Source organism: Aythya marila (assembly GCF_965140915.1).
Source record: "Aythya marila genome assembly, chromosome: 3".
NCBI classification, from domain to species: Eukaryota; Metazoa; Chordata; class Aves; order Anseriformes; family Anatidae; genus Aythya; species Aythya marila.
The window spans coordinates 62,120,105-62,138,563 of NC_139044.1; the positions used below are offsets into that span (position 1 = coordinate 62,120,105).

At 43.4% G+C, this 18,459-nt stretch overlaps 1 protein-coding gene across 4 annotated transcripts in view; it reads right to left on the reverse strand.

Annotated features, from left to right (window-relative positions):
- BACH2 (BTB domain and CNC homolog 2) overlaps positions 1-18,459 on the reverse strand; it is a 188,823-nt gene that overhangs the window by 42,793 nt on the left and 127,571 nt on the right. For all 4 annotated transcript variants that reach the window (XM_082756344.1, XM_082756343.1, XM_082756342.1 and 1 more), the window contains one exon: positions 5,373-5,627. In XM_082756344.1, the coding sequence (XP_082612470.1) occupies positions 5,373-5,615 (243 nt within the window). In that variant the 5' untranslated portion in view covers positions 5,616-5,627. The remainder of the gene's footprint in view (positions 1-5,372; positions 5,628-18,459) is intronic.

Here is an 18,459-nt window from a genome sequence, read left to right on the forward strand (position 1 = left end):
AGCGGGGTATGTAATAGCTGACCTCCTGCATCCTGCCTTTGATTTTCCCCTGAACCCAATCATCTTCTGTTGGCTAATTCCCAGCTTTTTTTCTTTTTTTTTTTTTTTTTTTCCTCAGGCTGGCGGGTTGGCACGGATGGTTAACAGCTGCCAGTATTTCTCCTCCCTGTCAGCGGCGAGCGATGCTAATGTTAGATGCCTGGCTCCGTCCCACCCAGGGTGCTGCGTGCCTTTGCCGTCCAACGCCCGCAGCTTTTGCCAGCCTTGAACCTGAATCTATCTCCCCTCCTGCCTCTCTCGCGCAAAGATTAACCGTGTGAGGGAGTTGGCCCCTCTCAAACGAAGAAAGAGATGACAGATTTCACAGGGCCGGACCTCGTGAGGAAACGGCAGGCTTCACAGCAGCCTTTGGTGAGTGGCAGGACAGAAAGGATGCGGAGCAGCTTGGCACGTGGTGCATGCCAATGTACCTCTACCATGAACATCATTCTGCTAATCACAGGGAAGAGCTGTGCAGGTAAATGAAAAGGCTCCACAAGCACATCACACACCCCCTTCCTAAAGAGATGCTGCTTCCCTTTGCCCCTTGGAAGGCTGCTAAGCCACAGACAACTCAATTTAATATTAAGGAAGGCATCATTCCTAGCAGACACTTCATTGCACTGAAAAAAGCCACCGGTAGCCACTCGTTGAAACAGACTGAAGAAATCAGAGGGTTACACGTAAAACTAACCAAGCCACTCGAGAAGCAAGCTGCTTTTATAATGCACATCACAGCATCGGACCAGTGCCACTGAAAGCTTGATCTGCTCCTTCAGAAGACCGGTGTTTAACGTCACTGGAGAGAAAGGCGTTTGGTGCTGGAATAACTGGGTGAAGGTTGTTTCTAAACGTGCACCCCAAAGTCATGAAAATCCAAGCAAGGTCAGCAATCTCATCTGCAAGCTGCAGGAATCCCACACAACCACGGGGCTTTATTTGATGTTTCCACCCCTGTGCTGTCATCATTTCATGGCAGCCTCAGCTTTCGGAAAGGATGGTGCTTGTGGACACGGTGCTCCTCTGTCCAGCCTCCGGCTCTCAGCTCGGCCAGCCAGCCTTGTTCCCCCCACGCTCCTATTAGCGAAGCGAGGCAGGTAATAATAGCGAATAAAAAGCCTATTCTGCGGAGCACTGGCTCTTGCTCAAGTAAAGCAGAGTACCACTACAGCATGAATGACTCAATCATCTACTCAAGAGCTATTACTTGCAGCGATGAAGCAATGTTAATTGGATAATGGCCTGCTGCCAGCTAATATTGGCATGACCTACAATACCCTTGGCCGACAGCCGTGTATGCCTCTCTATCACACCTTTTTTTGTAATCTGGATGGGAAGTGGAAACCATTAAAAAAGCCTCATAAGTGCCATTTAACTTCTTATCATGAATTAAGAGCTTAATTAAGTGCCTTGTTAAAGGAAGGAAGACCAGTTTTTGTGATTAAATAAAACAAAACAACAGTTAGGGGTATGGATTGAATGAGTAACTTTACAGCTTCAAACTCGGGTCTTGGAAAATATTAATTTTAGGTTGCATTTAACAGCAGCTGCTGCATGAAAACTGCACGATTGCTGAAAAATACCAAGGTTGAAAAGCACACGAGGTTCTAGTTGTTTACCAAAACTGCAGAAGAAGAGGAAAGAGTAGAAGTTAAGAGCTAACAGGGTCCTTTTTTATTAGCTGTACACAGCTGCAGCTGACATACTCCATCCCTGACTCTGCTCTGAGTCCTGACACTTCACACGCCACAGCCACATCTGAGCGCTTGTTATTACGTGGCTGTTTTTCCAAGTGCTTATCTACACACTAAAATATGTTGCTTTAAAAAGAGGTGTAGTATGAAATCGAATTACTGATGTCGGCATGAAAGGGTTTATGGAAACTCTTCAATCAGTGCAAAATTAGCTCTATACTGACTTAGTTTAAATAAGCTGATCGGGAAAAGGTTTGAACTGAGGCATGTTCAGTCACGCTTGAACTGACATGAAATGTCTGACACAAGGTTTTACATTGGTTTGAAACACGGTAAGTTCAAGTAGTTACAATTCCTATGTGTGCGAGGTCCCACCACTGAAATGACGGGCATATCATAAAGACTGATAATTGGATATAAACAAGAAATAATGTAAAAAAACATCTGTTCACTGCTTTGCTAGACAACAGTTAACAATGTCTGGATGCCAGATTAACAAAAAGACCCCAATGTGCTATGAAGTGAAAAAAAGGTCTGCAATCCAGTCTTCAGAGGCAGATTTACTGCCTTGAATAATCAAAAAGAAGTTCTTTTGTTTTCATGTTTAGCTCCCTCATGCCAACACTACACGAGTGCAAAAGCTTTACATATGAAGCTTTGTCCAGCGCCAACATGAAACCTTGGATAAATAATAATAAATGCTCATTCCCCAAAATTGCGTACTTTAGCAGTTTTCAAACCACACCAGAGCGTACAATGCAATGCTTGTATGTTTGACTTTAATACATCTTTGTTCATTGAGGAGTGATTGTCACCTTTTGGAAGGATTTGAACGGCAAAGACTGTATTTAAAAAATGATTTGCAATCTCTGTTTTTCTAAACGAACTGCATGCCAACGTAAGTTGTCTCTAAGCACGAACAATGCATTGGCCCAGGACACAAAGTTTAACTTTTGTCTGAAATTTTTCCACTGGCGGTATAAGCCCCTACGTGACAAATTAAGTCACTTTTCACAGATACCTTTAGAAATAATTCATGGGCTCCCACAGCTCTGCAGACCATGGACTAAAAAACAACAGCCCTAGGAAAAGCCATTAGCTTGTGAACTGAAAAAGACCCTGCTAACTTCTTTTAATGTAATATAAATAAGGTGGTTCTTCCCTCTGCTCTATCAGCTCTTAAAAACATGAGTGTTTCAGTTCCTTTTGTGAGCAGCTCTGACACTGTTCTTTGTCGGAGGCACTTCACATATCCAAGCACAGGCATCTACCCAACTGCACGCTCTGAAGCAGAGCAACACCAGAGGCAGAGGCATGCTCCTTACCCAAGGAATCGTTGAGAAGAAACAATCTGCATTTGGCAGCTCTCCTCACCCTCAGCAACTAACATCTGTGAGGAAATTATTTAACTGGCCACCTCACACATAGCTATTCTAATAAATTAGTCACTGAGCAAAGGAGACTCTGCGGGGTTATCAGCAATTAATTTTCACATGGAAAATATCTGTTCAATTAGGCATTCGTAACTGTACATATCCTTTTTGATAGGCCAGGAGCATTCTCTCCCAGCATGAAAAAGGTAAAGCCTTGGTGTTCTGCAACTGATTGATGCATGTGGCAAAAAAATCCCTATTGTTCTCAGGTGGAGCATGACGATTTCAAAGTAATGAAAAAACCTTAGGACCTGGATTCATTGCTTCTGCGAATCCACGGTCTTCGCTGAGGCTGTAACAGCAACTGAGCTGTAACCCTAACTCACTAAGGCTTTTCAATCTTTCATTGAGATACATTCTAAAATGTAAAACCCTGATACTTCATTTATCCAAATGGGATTCACTTAAACAGAAATCATTTGTGGTTGGACTGGAAGAATGTTTTTTATATAGCATGCCACATAAAATACACATAAAGACAAATCTTTGTGTTTTAAATCCTTAGCACCACAAGAACACAGGACTGTGTTATGAAGTCCTGTCCTCTGGTCTCAAAGGCGGATGCAGCACAATCCCTCTGTATCGCCCTACTCCTCCCGCTGGCTAGTGGTTCAGCACCTCACTGCTGCTGTGATTAAAAATCTGCTAATTTCCAATCTAGTTTTACTAAAAGCCAGCTGGTACAGAGCAATGCAAGGACCTGTACCTCCCTGCAGCCATCACTCCAGCAGGGTGAACCTGCCATGGTCTTTTCTCCTCCTTTAAGCCCGTCTCCTTCTTCTGAACATCTCAGTCTAAGAAATCACACATGGTATCCAAGAGGTCTTGCCAAGGCTTTGTAGAAGAGCTCTGATGCTCTCCTGTCCCTTCATACCTCTGTACCACCCTTGCTTTGCAGTGTGAAAGCTATGCAACACTGCCTGAGACACGATTCTTCCACTGGAAATTATTAGTGGACAGCGCCGAATGATAGTGTGCATCCTAGCGTGTCCTCTGTGATATATCTGAACTCCTATGCAAAGCGTCTGTGCTGAAATTTCTTCGTGAGTAATATTCAGTGTCAGGACTCATGAAGTCATGCCCGGTGACCTACTTCTTCTAATGCTCTCCACCTTGCGTTGTGACGACATCATGATGCCACTGGGGTCTCCAGAGAGCTAAACCAGAGGGGGGAAAAACGGTGTGTGACACTTCAGGACCTGTCATCACTTTAAAAGGTCCCGTACTTCTTCATGGGCGTTAAGCAAATGATGCCAGAAAACCCTCTGCCTCATGCTGAACACCACCATACCTCCTCACCGAGTGACTGCCTTCCCATCCCCAGGGGACATCGCCACCCCCTGTGCCACCTGCACCAGGGGGTCACGGGGCAGGCAGTGCCACGGCGGTGGGGGATGGCAACCCTTTGCTGTCAGGAAAGCATCTCCCTGCTTGTCACAGCAAAGCCACCGGCGTGCCCTATGGTAGCTGCGACATCACAGCCGTGGGGCTGTGAGGAAATTACAGTGGGGGTGGAAGCCAGCCAGTGAGATTTTGTGGTAAAATAAAGTGAACTTTCCAGTGAGGTACATATTTTCTACGTCCCTTGGCTTCCTGATGTGTAAGCCATGGTGCATGAGAAAAACCCTGCTCTGTGGCAGAATGTGTTGGTGCTCTCTTCGTGGAAAACACAAGGCCCGAAGCAGTTAAATCCCACACTGCTTGTTACTGGAGGAGACAGGGAACAAGGCTGAACGGGACACAGGGAAGGGGGAAGAGGAGAACAGGGATATGAACCGCCGGAGAGGCGGTTCCACGATGAGCGATGAGACTCCAAACAATGTGACAGTTCACGTCATTTTTCAACAATAACCTGCTGTCTAACAGCGGCTAAGTGACCCCTTTCAAATTTCCTGTCTGGAAGAGCAGAAGAATAGTCGGGTACTGATAACGCGCTGAATGAACTGATAGTAATTAAGCGCCCTCTGGTTGGGCAGGGCTCTTTCAGATGAAGCGTTTTAAAGCTCTGCTGCTGGAAGTGTGAGGAATGTGGGTGAGGTTTGCCCTCTCAAATGAAGAAGGTTGTGTGAACACGTTCATCCTCAGCCCACCCCAACCCCAAAACGACAGCCGCAGCCCCAAAACCTGCACCCGCCCGCCCCGTCCCTGGGTGGTGAAGAGCAGGTATGTGCTCTGTTCGGGCTGAGGGACGGCGGCAGTACTGTACCTCATCTGGCAGGCTGACAACCAGGTCATTTTCCGTCTGCCCTACCAAGGCCTGCAAGAAGTACTCGCTGCAGGCGGCCAGCACAGCCCGGTGGGCGCGGAACTCCTTCCCCTCCACGATGAGCGTCACGTCGCAGAGAATATCCTGCTTGCGCTGGTCATTTAAGCAGAGGAGAATATTGGTACAGTGCACCGTTGACTCATACACATACATGGGGGAGTCAGTCTTCTCATCCACAGACATGCCGTTCACACCCTGGAGCGGAGAAAACACAACGAGGCAGTGAGGAGCCGCGCTCAATTTAGTCAACGCAACAACATTGCATGGGGGATTTCAGAAGATTTTAGCAAAAATGGCGAGAATGACTGTTGTGTCTCCTAATAGTGAAAAAAAGGGGTTTTGTCCTTGCTTCTGTTATTTTTATAATGAGGGAAAAAACCCGCAAAACCCCAGCCTGCTCTCAGGCGGACAGAGAGCGCCGCATGGTTACACCAAAGACCTCCACTCAAGTGAAAGGCAAGGTGAGGCTGTATCTGATGGGGACAAGCTGCTGCCTGTGGTGACCTCGTTTCTCAGGCAGATTTTAAGCCTGAAGGGAGAGGGAGATATTTAGTGGCTTTAGAAGAAATCCATCTCCAGGTTTTCACACATTCACTTGTGGCTTAATGTCATTTACAGAAAAGAGCAGTTTCTGAATTCCAGACCCACAGGCACAGGAAAATCCCCTGGCCTCTGCGGAGCTCCAGCTATGGGCAGCCGGGCAGCACGTGGGCGCCGGGGCTGCTCCTGCCCGCTGACACCTCTCCCCGTGCTGACAACAGAGCAGACGCTGGTAGGACGCACGACACGCAGTACCAGCGTGTGAATTAGGAAGTTCCCTGTCTGCCGTTCTGTGATTTCTGACTCACGTCAGGCTCTCAACACCTCTGAACACGGGGATCAGGCTTGTGGTGGTGCTGAGGGGTTCGGGTTCCCCACCGCCCGACACCACGCAAGCCCCGTTAGCACTCGGACACGCTGAAGTCATTTTTCTCTTACGCAAAATTTTCTGCTGAGCACCAGACTGGATGCTCTTTGCAGTGTTTTCCTGTTTCAGTTCTTCTGACTAAGAAAGCGAAAACCCTGTGCTGTATCTGAACACCCTCGGTACCCCAAAACAAACTGAACACTTGTTTCAAGGCTTACGAAGGAAAAAGGATTATTTGTTTATATGATTATTTATTATGATTATTAGTTTAGCTGCTGCCAAAGGTAAATTAGTGCAAACATGCAAACTTCAAGTATTTTAAGGAATTACTTATTCTCCTTATTGCAAACAACTGCCTCCTGGGAGGCACACAGTGTCGAGGTGACAGAGCAGGGTGTTTTGGTATAATTCTGCTGCACTGCAAATATCCAACTCCTGGAGAAAGTGGAAGAAAAATTCCTCCCCTGTAACTTTTTTAAAGTGGATCTTTGCAGCGTTTTTCTTTGCTAGTACAATATACAGGTATACAAGTAGGCACAAAATGACTTCAAACTGTTTCTCTTGCCATGCACTCAAACCAGGACATCATTTTCCTAAGGCGTTGCTCAAAAGATACCAATAATCTAGGCAAGAACGGACTCAAGAAGACACGTGTGCTGCCTGTAAATATATACTAGATTTCTCAATAAAAACTCCATCATCCCAAGTTTACAGGATTTGTAAGTCAGCCGCCCTGATGGCGCTTTCTACAAAACAGGTATTTTTGCCAACATTACCGAACTCGAATACTGGAATTCTTAGAAGCCTGCAGCTTCTCTGTAGCTGGTATTTGCAACGTTTACCGCTGACTCACGCTACGTTTCTGAGTATGCAGCCGAAATGCCTACACTAACAGAAAAACAAACAAACAACTCGGTACCCAGCATCCTTTCACTGACTTCATATCTAGAGGAAAGACACAAATCCACTTACTTGTCTGCGTACAGGTAGGGGAGGGAGACATTTTTTGTTTTTCTATGCTACAGGTTGGATTTCTCAACCAAAAGAAAATCCTTTTTGACTTTTTTATTTTTTCCCATACAGTGGCACTACCGAGAAGAATTGACAGCAATCGTTTTATTAGTACTACGTTAAGGTACAGAGAAAATGATACTTGGCTCATCCCACTCATAGTGTTCTGTGTAACTGAGCTCTGATGCTAACGATAGCGTTATAACGATGTTCTAAGTGGTCACTCTTGCGTGCTATGAAATGCAAGAGTTTACAAGAACAATCTAGTGGGAAAACCTGAGAGTTGCAAATGACAATGCGACGGGGAAAGCTTTAAATTTTTTTTTCCAGGCACGTCCTCTGCCTGTAAGTCTCAGATGGTGACGAAATGTACACGAAACTTGAAACCTGGCAGGTAATGAACAGAACACCAATTACACTTTCAGTGCCTTTTTTTTTTTTTTTTTTTTTTAATAAAAAACACTGTTTGCCTGAAATCACAATCCTTTTTTTACGGTAACAGTGCAATTTGTGTGAATCAAACCCTGAATTACTTAGTTACTAATTAGTAATTTCCTACTTTTTAACTACAGCTCTCATCAAGTGCTTTTTTTTTTTTCTTTTTTTTTTTTTTTTCTTAAATTAGTTGCATGCCCTGTGAAGTGCTGAAAATACCGTGGTGTATTTCCCCACCGGCGAGGGAGCCTGCCTCCTGTGCTAGGAAACTCGACCGATGTGCTACTGCGATGCTGGGGCTGCACACCACAGCCTCTGCTCCACGGGGTCCCCAGCTATGCTTGCAGGAAGGCCCCCTATCCTGGGAAGTGTGTTGCTTATTTTCACAGAGAAAGGCTTAGAGTGCAAAGGGAGAAGGTCACCTTAGGGTTTTGGCATGTAGTAGCAAGGAAATTAGCAGAGTTCACCTATTTTTTTTTCTTCCTCTCCTTGGAAGAGAAAAGAGGGACTCAGGCTCTGAAGCCTGCAGCAAGCAGGGCTGGAACCCGTTCATACACTGTTAATTCAAAATGCGTAATTTTTAGCTGAATTCAGTATTGTGCTGAGTTTGCAGAGCCTTCTTCATGGAAATCATTGTCACGCACTTGGTATTCCTTCATTCTAAAGAGAGAATGACTTAGCAAGCCTCTCTCTGGCTCAAAAGAACACGCTGCGCATTTGTTTGCATATAGGTCACCCTGCTGCCAGAAAAAGCCTCTTTGAAACAAAAGTTTCCAGAAAGCAGCAAGAACTATTGTGGGCAAGGAAAGCACCATTGAAACCTCACCAGAAAGACAAAAAAAAAAAAAAAGAGTTGCAACCTCAGTGAAGAAAACTGGAACTTTGCCTACACAGCACTTATGTAGTGCCTGGTGGGAGATGGCACCCAGCCCTGCTGCAGGGGCAGCAAGGAGGGGGCAATGGAGACCTCTGGAGTGCAAAGAAGTTGCTCGTAGAACATCCAAATCCCTCTGGTTTGCAGCATGGTGTCTGTTCTGGCTGGCACTCGCCCCAAACTCTCCAGGAACGTATGAACGAGCCGCCTGAGCCGTTCCCAAAAATACATTGTCTAGCATGAAAACCAGCTCCAGTCACACAAGAGTAGAGGGCAGGCAACGCCGTGCCTGTTTTTAAAGGGGAATGTTAGGGGAGAGAAGATCTTGACAGACCAGAAAGTTCTGCATCAGAACTGGGCTAATGAGATGAAAATGTACGTCTACATCATGGCAAAGGTACAGAACACTTAACCAAGCAAATTACCATCGTGACAAAGCAGCATGGCTTCTGCGCGGGGAAGTCATGTCTCTGATCTGCTCTATTAGTATTCCTGAAGTGTGTCAAATTAGCAGTGAGGAACACTGGTATGTGTAATTAGTGTTGACTTTCAGAAATCCTTTGATAAAACCTTTACAAAAGGCTGCTGGAGAAGCTCAATTGTCATAAGGTGAGAAGTTGCATCAGACTGGAAATGACTTAGGTTAAACTGTATTAAACAGAGAACGGATACACAGGCAATTTTCATCAGGTTATCAGTGCACTATCTCCAGAAATGATACAGCATTGGCACCAGCTCACATCTGCCTATGGCCACGCCACTTGCAACATGCCTGAGCGCATCTGATCTCCAAAGCTCGTCGTTTCCATCCTTGGAGATTTTCAAGACCAGACTGGGTATAGCTTGGTCTGGTCTCAGAGCTGACCTTCACTGAGCAAGACCTTGTGCTGGAAATGTCCTGAGCTCCTCTCCAACATGAATTATCTACCTGATGATCCTACATTGATGAGTGACCTAGAAGCCCACAGATCATGACAGGGAAACTGAAGTGCGTAAAATTAGTTCAAGTGTCAAAGGTAATACCAATAATATTGGGAATTGCAGAAAGACAATATAAAAAAGAAACAGACACAAGGAAGGTGATGCACTAAATTCAGGGCACTCACACACAAGTGGAAATTAGAGGGAAAAATGTATTTTCGTAGAATGGTAGAGGTTGGAAGGGGCCTCTGGAGATTGCCTAGTCCAATGCCCCTGCTCAAAGCAGGGTGACCTAGAGCAAGACTAGGACCATGCTCAGAACTACGTCCAGTTGGGTTGTGAGCATCAACAAGGTGGGACACCCCACAACCTTGCTGGCCAACCTGTTGCAGAGTTTAATCACCATCACTGTAAGTCAAACACTATTTGATCTGCAATATCTATTCCAATTTGGAGTTTCTCAGGGAAAAGACAGACTGGAGACATACAGACTGTCATCACCTAGAGGTACCTTTAAGGTTACCCAAGAAAGCTAGATGAAAAGGTAGTGTTAGGAAAGAAACATTTTAATAAGGAAATGACACATTTTCTAGTCACTGCTGTTGTGATGTACTGTGATGTCTGCATCTCGTTGCTGATGTTGAAAGAGGGAGAAAAGAAATCCTCTGGAGGACAATGGAAAATATTATGGGAAAAGAAGAAGTAGCCCTCCTCAAATGAAAACATATGATCCATTTGATAAACACTATACAAATAAAACAACAACAAAAAAGATAAAAGGTCAAGGCATTACTGCTCTTTATTGCTTCTGATGTTGCAAATACAAAAGGACACCCAAGTAAAAGAAGCAAGGGAAATGCAAAATTTGCAAAAAGGAAAGCTCTGATTACTGATCACAGATATGAACTGAAATTGCACCTCACACTCTTAAGGAGGATGCTTGTTGTGTTTTTCCAAATTCCACTACAACTGCAATAAACCTCCTTTGCAATTGGCCACTGCTGCATGTTACTGGACTGCGAACTCACTGGATACGAAAAAGGATTAGTTAGACCCAATAAAAATATCTGGGGCCACATTCTGCATTCAAGCTTACATAGGATGAAAGTTCACATTGCAGGGCACTGGCCAACAACAAACTGCCTGGGGAGAGAGGACTGTGCCTGTATTATCCCTGCTTCCCAACCTACCAAGCACTGTCACAGACAGAAATTATTTGTCGGATGGCAACACAGATGTAAACCCAAAGCTGGCACCTCCATACGTGTCTCCTAAGCCACTCACCCTCTCTGGCCCCAACCCCAGCTGATGGTGTCATGCTCTCCTCCCTCGGACAGGCACGGGACCAAGCTGGTGAGGCCAAGTAGCAGAGAGCACCCATCCAAAGGCTACATGTGGTAGGTGCCCCTGACACCACGGCCTCCTGCTCCTGGTGGGTTTAGGACATGAGAAACCAACAGATTTTGTTATGTGCCCAGCTCGGGTTTTGCTTGGAAGCACAGGCTGGAGCTCGTGCTGTATCCTGTTATACAAGGTGACTTGCAGCTTCCTCCTGATCATGTTAAGAGAGGATCAATACTGAACTGTGGCTATTTTTAGTTTCACTTCAATAACAGTAAAAAAAAAAAAAAAAAAGGACACTTAGGGCTATCTAGCAGTGGTCAGCTTGACCACATCTAAGGCTCTTGGTCAGAGGTGGCTGGACAGTCTGCAAAGCTGATTTGCTTGTAAATGTCTGTAGGTATTCCTTTTCAATAGGATGCACAGAGTGTGAAAAAATACCCTTTTGTTCTGAGGTTTTCAATTACTCTTTTCCAATAACTGAGCAAAAGGCACTAGGAAAAAAATGGGGAAAATGCTGACAAAATAATGAAAAAGTTGAGTGGAACTCGTACTTCTGACAAACGGCAGCAAAAGCACATCAGATTTGACAGCTTTTAGTGATAAACACGCACTGTTTTTAAGTGGCAAGTGGGAGGAAAATAATTTTCCAGGGCTTCCTTCCTCATCTAATATTTTTTTTCTCTGAAAAGACTCATTTTTTGCAATCAACACCTTGGTTTTAAAGAAATTTATCAATAAGTGACACTTCAGAGCTCCTAAAATGACCATCTTTATAATTGGTTATTACGATCTCTCAATTATAGATATAACAACAAAGGATATGATTATATTGTCACTGCTTTCCTTTAAAAAGAAACTATTGAAAGGCCTAATGATTAATTCACCATTTTTGAGAGCTCACTGTAATGACAGAAGACTATATACAAAGGTCTCTTCAGTGAGCCCATTATTCAATTAATAAATGCTGAATACCAAGCAGTCATAGTCATATGAAACTCCCAAGAATTGTGTGAATTTTTAACCAATTAATTATCAATTACAACATCATAAAACACCAGCACAAAAATAGAAATAATGAAATTTAATTATACATTATTCTTCTTAGTTGCTGCAAATACTATACAAGACTGATTTTGATTAATAATTCATACAGCAATAAAGTATCAGGAAAGATAATTATACTGTGCCACAATTCTCACACTGATTTCTGTAATTACAGATTACAACAGTGTTAGCAATTTAAAAAGGTTAGGGAGCAGTAGTAATTTGCTATGTCATCCTCAGCAATATTAATGCCTCCTTCTCTCGGCACCCCAGATAATTGAAAATAGACTAGCGGACCGCAAGGCTACACGGGCTTGCCTACTGCCAAGCATACTGTGGGTGCCAGGCCCATTAGCACGAACATCTTCCAAAATGAGATTTTTGCATTGTTCAAGAAACGTCTGCTCTAAAGAGGAAGATATAAAGCCAAGAGGAAAAGGCATTATAAAGCACTCTTGGCTGGGCAGCTGATGCTGCTGGCGATGGCTGGTGCTTCCGAGCCTACCCCCTCAAAGCAAAATCTTCATTTGACCACGAGTGGGGAGGGAGGCAGCTAAGGGAAATGCGAGAGGGGATTTCACCTTGGGACTTCTATGGATGCAGGTTTGGCTGGGCACACCGCAGGGCTCTGCAAGCATTTGGTTACTCTGGCCTCCCAAAGGCAAGAATTCACATTGCTGAGGAGGCCGTGTGGCTCCAACACGAGTCACATCAAGTGTTCATGGCCTGGGGAGCTGAGTATAGCTCAAGGCCACAAACTGAGCCCCACCTTGTGAGCTACACCAGGGCAGCGCCTGGGCTGACTGCAGAGCTCTGGCATGAGCTCTTGCCTCTTTATGGCAAGCTTCATGAATTTTCGAAGCTGTGACAAGAATATTGAGAATTCATTCCTGAGCTTACACCCACAGGAGCAGGGATGCCTCCTCAAGGCTGTGCAACAGCTGCTTTGCACGGCCATATGTCGCCACAGCACAGAGGCTCTGATATAGGAAGCACGACCCAATGTGGAAGTCAGTTTCTGGCTTTGTTTTGCTGCCCCTATATCCTACAGCACAACTGGACAGTGACTAGGAAAAAAGGAGGAGTGCTGATGCTACACTTCTACAAAGAAGTGCTGAGCATAACTTCTGCATGTAGCATTTTGGTTACTTAAAATGATTTCACTATCGGAAGATTGCACACAAGCAGAAATGTACTACGGCTTCAGTTGTGCCACAAAACAACTTTCTTGTTTTTTGCTTGTTTGCCTTTTTTTTTTTTTTTTTTTTAAATAAGTGTCAGGATGCCCATAGACTCTGTGATTAATGTTTATTTAAACCCCGTGTGCCTACTCTAAGGAAATTGTGCTTTGGGTTGTTCAGAGATTGGTACCATAAAGAAGCAGGGATTCCCAGTGGAGGCTACTTTGAAGAGTCCAAATAGATTTATGTTCCACATAGAGATAAAACCTGTTTCTTGACTTCAGAGAGTTGTGTTGTTATTGTTTTTTGAGAGAGTAACACAGCTGAATAAAGTAAGGATAGCTTGTGGTCTTTAGGGACTTTAGCTAACATTCAAATAATGTTTACACATGGTACATGCATATATATATGTGTGTGTGTGTGTTCTGTTCTATACAGGCTTACTAAGCAAAGTATCCATATGCAGCTTTTTACAACTCAGAAAAAATAATAAAATCATGCCAATAATTGTCCTAGGCTCAATAGGTCAGGCTTAGTTTAACACACATTTTCAGCGTTCTTGAAATATAAATGATGATGTTGTCATAAGAGGAGCATAGTAAATGGGGTCGTATATGGTGTATATCTTCCCAGATATATAGTGGCTAAGAAAACAGAAGGAACAACAGAAGAATCGTCTTCTATCGTTATTTTTCAGAAGGCACTCAACAAACATATATGTACATGGAAAGTGAGAAACACAGAATAACTCTTCCCTGATACAGGCTCTTCTCACAGCTTCCACATGGCTCTTTACAGTAGCTGGCTATGGTGGAAGGGGACTGGAACCAAGTCTGCTACTCAAAATAGCTTATTCAAAGCAGAATGGGGAATGCCCAACGCTGAAACAGTGCCAGGAAACCACTACAAAAAACAAACACCATATTATGTTTTTCTGAAGTGGTCAAAGGCTTCAAGACCTTGGGGAAAGGACACAACCTTTTGGGTTACTCTTGGTTAATCTGGCTTGCCAGATTAAAGAATCAGAGGGGAAAAAATGAAATAGTTATTTATTTTTATCTTTCCCTCCAGCTTGGTGAACTCTCTGAAAAGGCTGAAAGGACTGAAAGTTTCCTCGCACAAAGGGAGGCTACAGATTCTGGCAAGAGCCCATCAGATTTATGTCCTGCCTCATTTGCTTTAAATGAGTACTTTGGAGTTTTTGTTAAGGAATGTTAAGCAGTGTTTTTACTCCTTTTCTTAATCGTTTAAATTATTTACACGTACACCTATGGCCATATGTGCACACGTGTGTATGTGGCATTTTTACCACGAAGCTGACTGAGACGATGAAGTAGAACAGAATCACAGAATCACCTGTGTTGGAAAAGACCTTCAAGATCACCAGGTCCAATCCTCAACCTGACCTACCAAGTCCCATCACTAAAACCATGTCCCTTAGGGCTGCATCTACACAAACACAACAGAAGAATTTCAGTTGGAAGGGACCTATGAAGACCATCGAGTCCAACTATAAGACTTCTTTATAGCTGATCCTAAGTGAAAACATATCATTAAGAGCATTATCCTGCTCAGTACCTTGTAGAGAGCAACGAGGTCATCCCTCAATTTCCTTTTTGCCAAATTTGACAAACACGGTGTCCGCAGCCTCTCCTAACAGGACATGCCTTCCAGCACTTCTACCTGCTTTGTTGCCCTCCCCTGGATGCATTCAAGTACCTTAACATCCTTTTTAGATTGTGGAGACCATAAGCACACACAATATTCCAAATTGCTGATGCATAAATGGTTGGTCAAGTGTCAGGGCCACTTGCCTGTATGATATAATACTTTAAGGTAGTAAAGCAAATGCTTCTCCTTTGAAGTCTCTTTTGCTAACATGACTATGAAAATGAAGGTCACGCTGATATTGAACCAATACTCCCATTGTTTGGAAGCTAGAAATTACAAACAACAGTGCTGTTCTGCTCCTTTTTGCAGCCTCTTCATGGGATATGACAACAAGTTATCTGGGCAAAAGCTAGCCATTTTCCTTATGTTTTAATCTCAAGGAAGCACATCCTTTCAAACTCTAGTACAGTTCATTGCTGAAACTTTGTACTTGAAACTTTTGGTTGCTATCAATATTTACAGTTGAAGAGTGCCTAAAGCGAGCATTTGTTGTGAAATTTCTCCAGAGGAGAACAGAAAATTTCTCTCTTAGAATTACATTTCCCAGTTAATTTTTTTCCTTACTTCTGAAAGTGTACTAATTACTGTTTTTCCAGTCTATCTGCAGAACTGGCTGAAGAGGTTTCATCCGCATGGGAAACTATGGTCAAACCCACTGCTAAAATCTTCAACTACTAAAACTGCAATGGTTGCACAAATTACAAAAGCCTATTTTCTCCTGTTGTATTACATACTTGTTATAGGAAAAATCTGATCTTGTTTTTTTTTCCCCCCTAAAATGCAAGCTCTTCATCTTTGCTGCAACTTAGCAGGTGTTTAAAATACCCTTCATATTTCCTTGGGACACAAACCAGCATGTCCTTTGGAACATGCCTGTTGTGATTAATGTGTGAGGAGCAGAAACACATGCAGTAGGTCACTGGGTTAAACGTGGGACAGAATTTCTCTGGGTATAACTTCACAGCTTCTGCTCCTGGGAAGAATACAGGTGGTGTGTTCTCCTTGGAGTCTGGGCCACTATCTGCTCATGCAGTATTTTCCATAACCGAACGGATACCAGCAATTATGTTCCCTTTGGTGGCATATGCACTGAAGGGGAAGAGTTTCCTTATCCATAAATCATAGATTTTTACTAATCTAAACATAATAATAAAAAATCTACTGACTACTGCAGTAGGATCCTCAGATTTACAGCATCCTTCTGAACCCTGGAAGGCCTATCAACATATGCAAATAACAATTTTCAGATGTCCTTTATAGCCATCAAATGATCAGAAGTTCAGTGAAATGACCATTTACAAACTTTCAGAGCACGTGCCAAGAGGATAGCAGGACTACACCAAGAGATTCCTAGAACGTTTTTGATCCTGCAAGAATCTGAGAATTGCCGTTTTATTATCAGAAGGTTTTAAGCAGGAGTTGCAAGTATTCCCAGCATCTTCACAGTCTGGCATAAGCCTAGATTCCTGTTTAAATTCCATTTATCCATGCTCCAGCCCTTATTCTGGAACTGAACTGCCTTTCCTGTTGCAGACAACAAATCATCAGACAGAGAAAGGCACACGGAAACAATCACTTATGCTGCCAACACCTAACAGGCTACAGCCGGGGTAAGTGGAGAGGATGTGAGATGGAAATGGGCATTTTGACTAAATGTAACTGCAGCCTGAAGAAGCCTGTGCAGAAAGGAAAGATTTGATGCATTGGAGTGCTGGTTCTGAGCATATAAACAGCTAACGCAGTACCTGCACCTGTGGTCTGGTCGACGACTGGGAAGACAGCAGAAGGTGAAGACAAGTTTTACTTCTGTAAGATGATGAGCTTACAAAACTTATCTGCTGTTGTAGAAACTGGGTGACTAAAGCTGCAAACAGTGCTATAAGGGGAACTTGGATTTTTTTTTTTTCATTTGAGAATACTTAGATTATTTACTGAGCTTTTCAATGCAACTTTTTGAAGGTTATTTGGTTTCTCTGCCCCCACAGAACTACAATGAACTCAACATACTGAACGCTGCAAAAGCCATCACATCAAACCATACAAGCATACAAAACCCCAAACCAAGCCACCCCGTATCCCAGAGAAGCAGAGTGGCTTGATTATTTCTATTTGAATTAGCACACTCTATCATGGGAGTTTTAATCTCAGGGCATTCCTTCTCTGGTTCACAAATCTAAAAGGCAGAAGTGCCCACCTCTTCTAGCCTCCTAAGGGCAGTATCCGCAGTTTTAGCAACCAAATTCTCTTGAGAGAGATCCTGAAATAGCAGTTCTGCCATTGTTACCCTGGGCCAACGTCAAGCGAATCCAGCCTACGGTTCCCTGGGACATCCCTTTTATCTTTTTGAAATATCGGAAATACAGTTGGCAGCTCTCCGATTTTGTGGAATTGCCTTTGTTTCCTAAGATTTATTACAGATTAACAGCCACGTAGGAGAGCTTTTCAGCTACCTCCTTTAAGATTCCTGGATATAAAAGTTACTAGGGCATGCTGATGTCAAAATGTTTAATTTCAGACATTCCTGCCTGTGTCAGATCCTCCTTTGCTGTAAACAGCAAACTTCTGTCCACCTCACCATACAGGATGAATACATCCTCTTCCATTGTTTCAAATACAAAAACAATCCAGGGAACATTCCTGCCTTTTCTATTTTCTCTTTTTTTGATATTGGATTAATTAAGGTTTTATCACTTCTTCTATTTCTTCATTTAAACCAGAATGGCTTCTCATTAGAGTAACGTTTTTTGTTATTGATGACAGAATAAAATCATAATTTTCGAGCAGCTGGCAGAAAATTCTTCAACAATTCCCAGTGCGTTCAACACTTTTTACTTTAAATGTAATGTTATGCCAACACAACAGTTCCTAACTTTGGAAAACATCTTTTTTTTTTGTGGTTCTGAGTACAGTGCATACATACATTTATAATCTACTGGTAGATGCTGTCCTCTGGTTGTGCAAGGTCAGTCTAAGGGTTTTTAAGCCATGTGATCCAAATTATTGAAGCCTGTTAACAAATAATAGTGTCTGACAAGCTGCTTTCCTACTCTCTTCATTTTCCCTGTTCTCTCTCATGCAACAAGTGGTAAATATTTAATTTCCAGTCTGCTCTTACATGAGCATTAAAATTCGTTTGCATTTCTGCTCATATGTCACCCTCTCTGATGCCTCTCACATAATGCTAAGACCCCGTGTAATAAAAAGTCGAACTGATTCTTGTACAGCCCTCGTGGTTTAGATATATATACCAAAAGCACCGTAAGGCTGGTTTATACGGTTACTTTATAGTAAGTTTACAGCCTGCTTACCTTTGCTCATTTATCTTCAGGTAGAACGTACTATGGGCAGAGAAAGACAGGTCCCCAAAAGCAGACATCCCACACATACTCTGCAGACCCACAAAATCCCAAGCCATTCATTCTCCACATTTAGCAATAGGGTGACAGCAACCTGCTCCTACCTTCCATCTTCTCTCTCCTTTCACAAGGGCACAGACGCTCCGGGACACCTAACTGTCTCATATCTGAGAGTAACCTAAAACAAATCAGGGATGACTTTGACCCCGTGGTGGCAACCACCACTGCCACATCACGTGCAGGACCAGGGCAGCCTTGCTCAGGGCCAAGCTTCCAGCAGCTG